The following is a 12,709-nucleotide window of genomic DNA, read 5'->3' on the forward strand; positions in this document are numbered from 1 at the left end:
GTAAACTGCTATCCTGTCACATAAGAGATAGAGAGGTTCTGTGCCTTGATGAGGCGATAGGCTTACTGTGATTGATATATATTTGGGAGAGGCATTTTATGTGAATTGTGTTAAAATGTAAACCATAAATTACCAACAGTAAAGGCACAGCAGGACTGCCACAGTATACACAAATTTCCCCATAATGCATAGTGTTTCCCAGAATTAGACTGATTCCGTGTTGGATAACATTTCTTATCATTTTTGCATGGTCTCAGTCTGGCTGTTTTGGTCTGCACCAGGATGCAAGTAGTATGTTCAAGTCTACCAAAAAAAAACCTATTGCAGGTGTGAGAAAACCTTAAATCATCTCATTAAGACAAAACAAGCCCTTTAGACTAAAATCAATCATTTGCAGAGCATTCATTTAGAGTCAGATTAATTGTCTATGCTCCAATTCCATCATTGGTTAGGAGACAAAAGGCTGTGAATGAACCGGAGCTGAAAAACAAACAAACAAACTACTGACTGAACTCGTAATTAGATACAATGCCTACAATAACCAGGAGTATAATTTTATTTAGGTTTAATGGACTACTTTTTTAATCATCAGAAATAAAAATATACACTCATTGCTTTAAACTTTACAGTAACATGTGACAGACCTTAACTAATTTAGTAATTTCTAATTCAGTTTTTGATAATGCATTAGATATATAGAGTGGTCTTAAGAATTGATAGTAAAATAAAAATGATCAAATTTTACTGAAGAAAAAAACTGATCCTTCTATATAAAAGCGGTCGGGATTGTCCTTCCGACCCGTGAGTGCTACGCAGGCGCGGAGTTTCACACACCCGTCCATTTTGCAATGCACGCGATGGGATTTGTAGTTTCGTTTTTCCAGGTAAAAGATGATTTTCTACTCCAGACTGTGCGATATCATCTTCTTCTTTCTTACTGTATAAAAGCAGTCGGGATTGTCCTTCCGTCCCGTGAGTGGAAAGCATAGCGGTATTCCGCTTATCACAGACTTATTACTTGTGGCTTTGCGGTACGAAGCGACATGATGTGAGCAGAGTTCTGGTGCTCCCATCGTTCCCTTGCTTTTGTGCGCGATGAGCTGGAAAAATAGACAAAATTATGTCTCTGGAAATAATTAATGTTGATTGAGTACAAACGCCTCACCGCGTAGTAAATATCAGGGGGGTTCAAAAGGGCGACCTCAATATAGAAAAAAAGTTAAAATTTCATCACAAAAATAACAGAAACTATGAGTATTAAAGTAATACCGCTCAAATGCAATACAGTGGAACCTCGGTTTGCGAGTAACTTGGTTTACGAGTGTTTTGCAAGACGAGCTAAATTTTTTAATAAATTTTGACTTGATAAACGAGCGATGTCTTGCAATATGAGTAGTATGGATACACTTTGTCTGCTGAGCGTCATGTGATCACAACTGAGCTGATGGTTTCTCTCTCTCTCGGGCAATCGTCTCCTATTCTCCGTCTGAGTCAGTGTGCCACACTCATATAGTCAACATCCATACGAGCGTATACTGTTTACTACAGCACTGTGACTGTGTGTGTGTGTGCGTGCGTGCGTGCGCGTGTGTGCTGTGAAGTGCGAGTCCTCATCTTGCACCCCAAAACACGAAGCTGAGTCTCAGTACATTAGCAACACCAGTTTTATTCAGCTTGAAACAGCAACAGCATGGTTATTTATTGTAGCGGGATCTTTATAATGTTCCTTGTATCACCCATTGACGGCAGGCGCTTCTAGCATGTCTGCGATCTTTTTGGATGCGCTTATACGGCGAACTGCTACAGCGCTGGGAGGCTACGATTGCTTTGGGACACTCTTCCACGTGTCATCCCGTTGGGTGGAATCCCACAAGAGTTTAGAAACTCACTCACACCAGCCATGATTCTTTTAAAAGGTAAAGTGCAGGTTAATTTGTTTTATGTATTTTTACATTATATTTTGTATTAATCATTTTTATATGAATAGTTTTGGGTTGTGGAACGAATCATCCAAGTTTCCATTATTTTTTATGGGGAAATTCACTTTGATATACGAGTGCTTTGGACTGCGAGCACGTTTCCGGAACGAATTATGCTCACAAACCGAGGTTCCACTGTATAACCAAATTAATGAGTTTGTATAAAATATCAAATTGATCTACATATTGAATTGCCTTAAGAAGTGGTCAACTTAAAAGTCAGTCGCCTTAAAAGGCGGGTCAGCCTAGTATATGTTATAAGTGATCATTACTCATAATAATTTGCATTCATTCAACAGCTTTGCAAAAATAAAAACAGTGAAAAAGAACAAGCTTGTATTATATTTATTTGTTCTGCAATGCCATTACGTATCCACCTTTGGGGATAGGGATAGATTTTTGCAGTCATAACCCAGTGTATGTGGGTAGAATTAAATGGTTTAGTACAAAAACATGGAGCCAATATGCACTCAAAAATGAGCGGAGCCTGGTTACAAAAATCTAGGGCTCCATGAACATTAAATCCATTTTATCAGATATTAAGGCAGAATGTGTAATTATGACTTTATATTAAATGTTACAAATCCTTCACACAAAGAGTGCATGATGAGTACTAAAAAAAAAAGATTGGAAGGGGTCTCCCGTATACTCATTGGGGGGGGATGGATAACTGAGGAGTAAACCACAATACAATGATTATATTTTTATTATATATACACATTAAAGAACCATCAACAACAAATCAAATTCAATAATATATTGAATAATTTTTATAAAAGTAAAGTTGAAAAAAATCTGACTCTGCAGCTGCATGAATAAAAAAAAAAGTACCACTTCCAGTTAGCGGAAAAACCTCAAAAGTTGATAGAAATCTACGTTTTGTACCTAATACTTATAACCAAAATTTAGTTGACTTAACTGAAAGCGTACTCAAGTTATCATGTTTACATACACACACAATTCCAAAAATGGTATTTTCTGACTCATGTTGAGATTCATCAAAATCTTCAGGTCGAATTTTTGGACGATTACAATACTTTACCTATACTTCAATTACAAGCATCTCAAAAGCAGAAACAATCGTGTCAAAGAGGAAGTGGAAAAATATGTATATATAACTTATTTTGCAATAGAATCAATAAATGGCCAAAATTAGGCAGCTGTGTAGTTAGCTTGCAGAGATAGATATGAGGTTTAATTGTTTTTCTGTTAAATATTAGAATACTAGCTGTGTGTGGTCTTCAGGACAAAAAAAAAAAACAACCCGAAGACTCGCTAGCAGTTTTACCACACTGGTGCACTTGCAAGAGGCATCAGCTAAATGGGCTAAGACAGGTCACATCCTATCTGAGACGGACATGTGCAGCTGTGGCACAAGTTGAGTGGGACAGGCTGGAAACTGTCTCATGCAAACATATGGTAGCTCATTGTGTGGTCATACAATGTGCATGTACCACAAAGCCAACTTTGTCTGCTTAGGTTGAACGAGAAATGAGGTGCACACTCACACTGTTTTACCAAGCGCAAGCCACACTTGTATAAGCTCCTACATCTTCTGTAGAATTCATACCTACTCCTGTGGCAGTGGTTGAGCATGAGCAGAACGGACTGTTCCATACACACAAACACACACACACAAACACACACACACAGGTCTTTCGTTCATATATGTCTAATGCAAAGGTAAGATCTAAGCAGCTTTGATCATGGTATGACTGTTGGTACCAGATGTGGAATTTCCTTCATCTTTCAAACAGCTACTCTATTATTTTCATTCCATAAAGTCTTTTACAATTTAGACAAAATGATTTGTTAAACAAAAATATCTGGAACGTGGCATTCCTGTGGGTGAAAGCACTTTGTTAAAGAGAGGAGTTAAAAGAGAATGTCCAATCTAACAGAAAGACCAACTACAAATACTCAAATAACATCTCTCTGCAGCATGATTATCTCTGAAAGCACAATGGATTAGTCATTGAAGTCTCAATGGACATTGGGTCATCAAAACCAGATAACAAAAAATTTATCAGTTTCAGCTACAAAACGTAAATGTTAAGGTCAGAGTTTGATGTAAACAGCATGAATTGGTGGGTCCATAATGCCTGGTGCCCATGGTAAATACTACTGGTGATAGTGCAATGATGTGGGGAAAACTTTCTTATCACATATATGGTCTGTTTATAATCAATTTACTAAAACTTAAATGCCACAGCACACACTTGTCATTTGCATCCATTTATGGCTAGTGTGTCTGTCTTTTGGACAAGTTGGATACTTTAACAAGGCAATGAAGTGGTGCTGAGGTACAAGTGCCTGGGGGTTCACATAAACAACAAACTGGACTGGTCTGACAACACAAGATGGGCCAGGGCAGACAGTATTTCCTAAGGAGACTAAGGTCTTTTGATGCATGCAGTTAGCTACTGGAAATGTTTTACCAGTCTATAGTAGGCAGTGTGATGTTCTATGCTGCAGTCACCTGAGGAAGCAACCCGAGCTCAAAAGAAGCAGAATGTCTAAACAAACTTATCTCTTGGATCACTTTTTGCCAAAGGGTCATTCAACCACATTGTGCTAAGAAGCACCTCTGGGGATCTTTTCTGCCCACTGCTAACAAGCAATTCAATGCATTCTCCCAACGTACTCATTAAGTTCATTTTGAATTCTGCAGCACATAATTAGTTATCTGTTGATTGATTGGCTGTATTATTTGCCCTGTGAGTCTATATCCCTGTTTTATATGTTTAGCTGCTGCATGCATGTGAATTTACCCTTGGGGTTAATGAAGTTTATCAAATTTAATCATTTTGGCTATTGATGGAACTGATCAAATACATGGAATGGCTGGGGTTCAAGGAGAGATTTGAAAACCAAGCCTGACATATTCTTAGCCATCTCACATGATTAAGACATTTTGGAAAACATGAGAAATTCTTTTAACTATGTTATAATCAGTGCATATTTGAAATTTTCCCCAACTGACGAGGAGTCCTGCTATATTAAATCTAATCTGAGAGTTGATCATTACAGTAATGAATAAATATCACGTTTAAATGTTGTAAAATGCCCAGAGATGGCTAGTTGGTTTTTTGTTTTTAAAACCGCTACAATTTTATTTTCTCTAGCACTGTCAGCTAGTTTGTTGTTCTCTCCTCCTTTGCCAACAGAGCAGATTATTGGACTCTGTCTTGCACTAATACTTAAACAAGCACAGCAATAGTACTGTCAAGTTATGCTTAACTTTTCTTGTATATAATTTTTGCTTGCTTATTTGTATTGTGATTTTTATTTTGCAATTACTTTGTGTACAAAAATGTGCTACATAAACATTGCTCTAATTTTATGTAGTGTTTCACAAATGAATACTTACTGTCCACATAACTCACTAAAAAATATATATTTTTAGGTGTGTTAAGTATTTTAGCTGTATACAGTATCTATCAATCATACCTCTAACAGCTTTTAGTCTGAATTTCACAACCACCACAGCACAGAGGTATCTTTAGTTCATAACATTAATGATCTCTATGCTAATTCAGTCTAACTTACCAAAAAGACTATTAGACTCAAAGGTGAGGCAGAAAAAAATTTAAATAGGAACAGGGTGTGCAGAGTGGGGTGTAAAATACAAAATGATGCAAAACTACACTGGCTAGAAGTAAAATCGGTAAATGAAAGAATCTTCATCTCGTATACAAAAAGGGAAGAGCATGGAATAGTAGAAAAATATATATTCCCCCCCCCCCTCCGGAAAAACGAGGACACCAGGGGACTTGTGTCTAACACTGTGTGTGGAATTCAAACTAAAACACGGTGTACGGACAAAACTGGAAATGTGCATAGGCACAAAAAAAAAATCCAGATGCCTAAAACTGTGCGTAGACATGTTCCACACACTTCCCTTTTATAAATCACAATGAACATGAAATTTAAACACATGTACACTCACCTACAGCCCCACCCTGACTCCTCCCAGAATTTTGCATATTTGAATATGCAATATAAATAGCCCCTTCCGTTCAGTGTTTGCACAAAAGACAATGGCAAAAGCATGAGGAAAAACAATTTCAGCAAATGCAAACTGGAGGCAAGTGGTCAGATATAAAAGTGGACATAAAAAGGAGAGTCACAGCCCACAGTCTGTTTATTCTGTTTCAGACGATATTACAAAAGCGGACCTTCATGCCAAGGACGCAAATCCACGCAGTGATGGTGCTCCTGACGGACGCTGTTCTGGAGTCACAAAATGAGGGCCGTACTATCTGATATTAATCACTAATTAAATGAAGTGGTTAAAAAAATAAATGCTACATCTGATTAACTATTCTCACATTCTGCTAATTACATTCAAACAAAGTTGTAACACTGTCCGATTTGGCTGATCATTTGTTGGATCAGGTTCATCATTCCGCATCTCTTCAGGTAGGGGCAAGTCACTACTTTGTGCCACATTATGCGCCACACTTCATGCTTGCACAATGTGACACACTTTCTGTGGGCTATAGAGCAGCACATTAATTGATTGGAAATGCTTTCTATTTACATAAGCAAATTCATTCTTTGGAGGTGCCTTTATAGTGTAGCGTTGGCACCAAGCACCATAGAGGATACATTCTCTGCTCTTTATGGTGACTCACTATCTTTAAAAGGACTGCTTGCCTTTTGCTGCACTAGTTGGAAAAAGCACCTGCGACTGTGTGGTTATAAGCTCTCCTGCTACAGATGATGTAATGCCAGCTCATTCTTTAGGCAATTCATCCCTGATTGGTGTCATTTGTCCAGTGTCATTGCAATACCAATGGAACATTTACATTTAGAAAACCAGACACTGCTGCAAATTGCACTTTCATGTTTGCCAGTTGAACCACAGCGTAAGCAACTCGTATATCTAGATGACAAGCAAATAATACCACACTATACAGCTGGCATGGCACGACTCAGTGATGTTTGTGAAATACCCGATCGGTCAGTATAGTCACACTGAAAAGCTCAAGCAGCTAAAAATAGAGTGGACTGAACTTGTGCTCTACCTGCTCCTTTCAATTCCCCAAATTCTGCCTTTCTAAAGCCAGAGCCAGTTCAGCAAACCGCTCCAGGAGGATAGCTCTTGGAAATCGAAATTGACTTAGACACCAGTCTCCCTCACCTATAAATACGCTCTCTCCTTGAATTCTTCCAACAACACTAAAGCAGCTATGGTTATTGGAATAGTTTGGCCATTCTGTGCACCATTATATTGTTACAGAATGATTACAATCAATTGAATTAAATTTGCAAATAATATGCAATTAATTTCAGTGTATTTTATAAATTCAGAGTCATTGCAAATCTGAAAAAAGGAGTCCATACAGAAACAGTTTGCACTGCTTTGAAACCAAGTGCCGCCAGTTTGCAAAACCGAGCAGAAACTTATGTACATACAGTGTGAGGCTGCCGTGGAAATGTGCGTGGCTTTACGTCAAGTTTAGCTTTTATACATCTCAAAGTGTGCGTATAAATGGGTGTATGCAGCATTTTTGTGTGTACACACCATTTATACATGAGGCTCCAAATGTGTAAAATAATTCCCCATTAATCACATTGCACTCATGTAGGATTTAACTTATGTATTTGACCTTTGAGATCATTCAGCGTTATTCCATATAGAAAGTTTAACTACAACTGTCACATATAAATTTGAAGTTAATATTAAATTTATTTTCAAGAAGTATTTAACGTTTGAAATAAAATGAAACAAATTTCTCTACTTTACATTATGTTAGCTGGAAGACCGACCTGTGCTGTGAGATGCACCAAATCTCACATGTGTCACCCCCGTTTTCATTTTTCACGTACTGAAGTTAGCCTAATTTTGTCACTGCTAACTACACTATATTGCAAGACACACTTATACAAACATACATTAACTAAATTAAGGTCAATTCAATGCAATTCAATTAAACAAGCATAAGCCTGTCAGATTTTTAGGAAATCCAGACCACCCTAAGAAAAACCCTTTTAGATAAGACAGCATATTCAAATGCCATATAGCCAGTGACAGGGCTAGCCCAATCACGTCACAGTGGTTAACCGTGCTGCCTCACTGCTTGTCTAGAAAGGATTCTTAAGGGTGACTGAAATCGTAAAAATATAACCCTGTAATATTTATAAAAAAAAAAAAGGTTTGAATAAACCTATTTGCTTCTATTTAGAAAGTGTAGAAGTACATTACTTCCCTCTACTGGCCAAAAAGCAATAAGTCATGAAAACACAAAATCATACACAAGTCTCTAAAACAATTAAATCAGACAGCATTATATTTGTCCCAAGACTAAAATTTTCCTTTTCACAGAAGCTCAATGAATAACTAGTAAAAACACAAATTGAACAATCAAACAAGAATAATTTTTATTTTTTTCTTTGAACCCTTCATCTACAGGAACTTTCTGGTCACAAGTGCAAAACACAAACTTTTCCAAATTCCAACTATTGTGGGACAGACATTTAATGAATTGCTCAGGTTTATAATGCAAAACATCATAGGGTTTTACAGCAAGCTTGTGCTTTACAAATAACATTCAAGAAAACTCCATGATGCTCTTTTCGTACATATCTTATGCAAAACAATAAACTTGTTGGATTTTTCATTTAGATTCTTCAGGATGTTGCGACTATTACATACACAGCAGAAGTTTGAAATGTTTTTAAAATGTTTCAGTAGGAGAATATTTATAAATGAAAAACATTTTTTGTCAGTGTGTCATAGTGCAGGGGCGGCACATTTGCGCAGTGGGTAGCGCTGCTGCCTCACAGTAAAGAGACCCAGGTTTGCTTCCTGGGTCCTCCCTGCATGGAGTTTGCATGTTATACCCCGTGTCTGCGTGGGTTTCCTCCAGGTGCTCCGGTTTGCTCCCACAGTAAAAAGACATGCAGGTTAGGTGGATTGGCAATTCTAAATTGTCCCTAGTGTGTGCTTGGTGTGTGGGTGTGTGTCTGTACCCCCTGCGGTGGGTTGGCACCCTGCCCGGGATTGGTTCCTGCCTTCCGCCCTGTGTAGGCTGGGATTGGCTCCAGCAGATGACCCTCCCCCCCCCCATGACCCTGTGTTCAGATTCAGAGGGTTGGAAAATGGATGGATAAATGGTGGCATAGTGCATCTCGCATCACCCAGAGTAATTCTTGCTAAGAATGTACTCTGTGTACAAGTTACATGTTTGCCACCTGTTTCATCAAGCTCAAGTTTATAATGTCACGTGTACATGGTCTAGTGCAGTGTTTCCCAAACTCGGTCCTGTGGACCCCCTGTGGCTGCAGGTTTTTGTTCCAACCAGCTTTTGTTTTTAATTGGACTCCTGGGCTAATTAAGTGATGTGTTATTTACCAAGTTTTGTGTTTTGGGAACAATATAGAAATTAGAAAACTAAGTTTGGTAAAAAAAATATATATATATATATATCTATTTTAAAATGTACCAAGCAGTTATATAGCAATAATGTATTATTTTCTCTTTAACAATATTTTCATCTTGATTTTCATTCTACTTTAAGGTGTTCTAATTGTTTAATTAATCCATTATTTACTAATCAGTGGGTCTAACACTAAAGTAGCAGCCTTTGATTATTCAATGTTATTTGCCTGCATGTCTACTCTGCTCATTTTTAATTGTCATTAAGATACAACGAAGGTGTAAAACTCCACAAAGGGCAAAATATAATGAAATCAACAAAAGAGAGTTAAGCATTTAAATCTATAGCAAAAGCAGAAATATTTCTAAATTTCTTATAAATGTAAATATATATATATATATATATATCTCACATGGCTGTGCTTTTCTGAATGTAGAAGAGAAAAAAACATACCAGCTAACACGGTTAAGAAAACTAACCAGGCACAAAGCTATAACCTTGGTTGTGTACAAGCTATGCAGTTTCTAGGGGTAATTTAGAATAAGTTGTTGGACTAGATCAGCAAAAACTATGATTTTGTTTGTTATCAATAATCATTGACCACAAAACTTCACACCGAAGTGGTTTATTTTTCACTAGAAATGCTGTTAACTGGAATAAACTGTGTTATACTTCTCTGTACTGGTCAAACCTAAATTTGTATGTTAAAGAAGATGTCACATGAGGCAACTTCTTGTCATTGTGTATGTAAGATTTGCTAATGGTAGTTGCTGATCTCATCGCTGCACCAGGTCAATTTAAACAAATGAAAGCAGTTGCCCATGTCCATTTTACCAATTGAGTCCTGACCGTCCAGCTCACTCCTTTATTGAGATAGTCAGTAGCATCCTGCCTGGGGGGCCTAAAGCTGTATGAAGGGTTAACATTTACAGTGTGTTCAGTCACAGTGTCTGCGTTTTTTTTTTTTTTTCCTTTTTCCATTCGGTGGTGGTACATAAAACATGAGATAGAAGATAGCCAACCTTCAAAACACCTGCACTCCTAATCCTTTGTCACTGCATTACAATTGCATTTGAATTGCATGTCCGGATGAGCATACATTGGTTGTTAACTCTCACACAAACAGAGCCCATCCCTAAAACTAAAGACGACATCAAACCTGTTTAATTTCACCAGAGTCAGTCAGTGACTAGTTGGACTAAGTCAATGGAGATGTCACATTATGAAACCAGCTTCACAGAAGCCCACCACCAACTGCCTCTGACACTAGGATTATGTAAATGAAGGATACAACTGAATATTGCTTGTCAAACACATACACGAGAGACATCTGCTTTGGTCATGGTAATTACCCAGTGGCTGACACTATGTTCTAATGCCTTCTCTTCTGTTCCCTTCTCAGAAATGAACACTGACAGCCACTCCACCGCGGACGCCACTTCCGTTGTCCATCCACTTGAAGTCATCCTTTTCTGCCACATGACCACTTATCCTAGTAACCAGCCATCTTGTTTCAAGTTCAATAACAACTCACATCTGAGAAGACATCTTTGCAATTGTTGGGTGCCTTTTGTTGTTGTGATTCGTTCGGTTATATGGGATAACCAAGGTGGTGCCCCAATTGTTTATCTTGGTCGGTGTCATTTTTTACAGCTGGAAAGTCATGTAATGTGGCCTAGCCTTAACAAGAATTTGTACTACTATGACTTTTGTTTAAATTTAACCATTAATATTAATTTCTGATGCACTGTTTACTGTATATGTCAAAAGGGTTATGTTTTGTACTTTACTGTTATATTGAAACTGCAAATATGGGTAAAAAATGAAAACCCACACTTAGTGAAGACTGACATACAAGACAAAAACATAGTATTGTGTGAAGTTAAAAGGGGGGTTACCTAAGTTGAGTGCCATGTATGATACTATACAGTACTCAAGAATGTTCTATTAAACAGCATTAGTCTAACATGATTTATGGTAAATCTTTCATTTATCTTCTATATTATCGCTAATCAATTTAAATATGTAAAGTTCTTGAATTCTTCAACAGTTACATACTCTGCACAAAAGAAATACACAAAAATGCATATAAACTAACAAATTCCCTAAATCCAGCATGTAGCGGAAAGATCACATTGCTTTTAAGCTAGCACAAACATTGCAATTTTTAATCAAAAACTTTAGCGTCAGCAATTTGACACAAAAAAAAAAAAATATCACATATGACAAAAATAGCACTGTAGATGGTATATTCTGTATTATAATGCATTATTTACAGTAAATTATGGAGAAAAAATAAAAGCATTATTTCCAATAGCGTCTGTGATAGCAGTTGTAACATCCCTTAACCACACATTTGCATGTATGTCACATTTCTTGCAAGGTCTCTGTGAAAGGTTCTACATTAAACGCAAATATCACCAGCACCATTCGAGTCTTCGTCTTTCTCTTCAGAAACAGAAGAAAGTGGTCCAAAGACTAGTAGGTCTATAAATAACACACCGGGCCATGTATATGTGTCAAGAGTGTGGACTGACCCGCTGATATGCAGACAAATACACAAAAAGTATAACAGATTAAAGTATTCCTAATAATTCAGAAAAAAAATCCCCAAGAGACATATCACTTAAGACGTTCTTTGTATTAAACCAGCAAATTTTCGAAATGACACCGATTTATTCAGTAAAATATTTGTTATTAAAAAACATACCTTTTAAAAATAGATTTAAAATAGTCAGATACTTACTGTAATATGCATGTAGCACTGAGTCTTCAACTGCCAGTCTCGTCATATTATTAGATGCCCATTCCTGGAAAGAAGGAAAACGTCACCATGAAAAAGATGTGTACAGTGCTATAAAAAAAAGCAACTGTAAGCACACCCCTTTGAAACATACAGTGCCTTATACAAGTGCTCGTACCCTTTGACACACTACTGGATTACAAATGATACTTCTATATCTTGCTGCAGTCTGAAATGTTATAGCAAATTCACAAGCTCAAGAAATAAAATGAGTCTCACTATCAAAATCTGAAATATGCTGTCTGCTTAAGTATAAAGATCTCACAAGTTTTTAATTTTGCATGCATATGGAAATCCAGCCATCATTTTATTGTTTAAATTATCCCAATCCAAGCAGTACTACGGTGTTGTACCATGTTAGCCATTATGGATGTAGTGAGAAGGCAAGCAAAATGACACCTTTTATTGGCTAACGAAAAAGATTACAATATGCAAGCTTTCCAGGCAACTCTGCCCCTTCTCAAAAGCTTGCATATTGTAATCGTTTGTTAGCCAATAAAAGGTGTCATTTTTCTTGACTTCTCACTACACCCAATCCAAGT

The 12,709-nt window shown here is 37.2% G+C and overlaps 1 protein-coding gene across 1 annotated transcript in view; it reads right to left on the reverse strand.

The window, feature by feature from the left end:
• lmbrd1 (LMBR1 domain containing 1) overlaps positions 1-12,709 on the reverse strand; it is a 93,155-nt gene that overhangs the window by 64,597 nt on the left and 15,849 nt on the right. Inside the window, exon 3 of the mRNA XM_039737929.1 lies at positions 12,111-12,174. Coding sequence (XP_039593863.1) covers positions 12,111-12,174 — 64 coding nt within the window. The remainder of the gene's footprint in view (positions 1-12,110; positions 12,175-12,709) is intronic.

This window comes from Polypterus senegalus, chromosome 16, assembly GCF_016835505.1.
Source record: "Polypterus senegalus isolate Bchr_013 chromosome 16, ASM1683550v1, whole genome shotgun sequence".
In the NCBI taxonomy this organism is placed as follows: Eukaryota; Metazoa; Chordata; class Cladistia; order Polypteriformes; family Polypteridae; genus Polypterus; species Polypterus senegalus.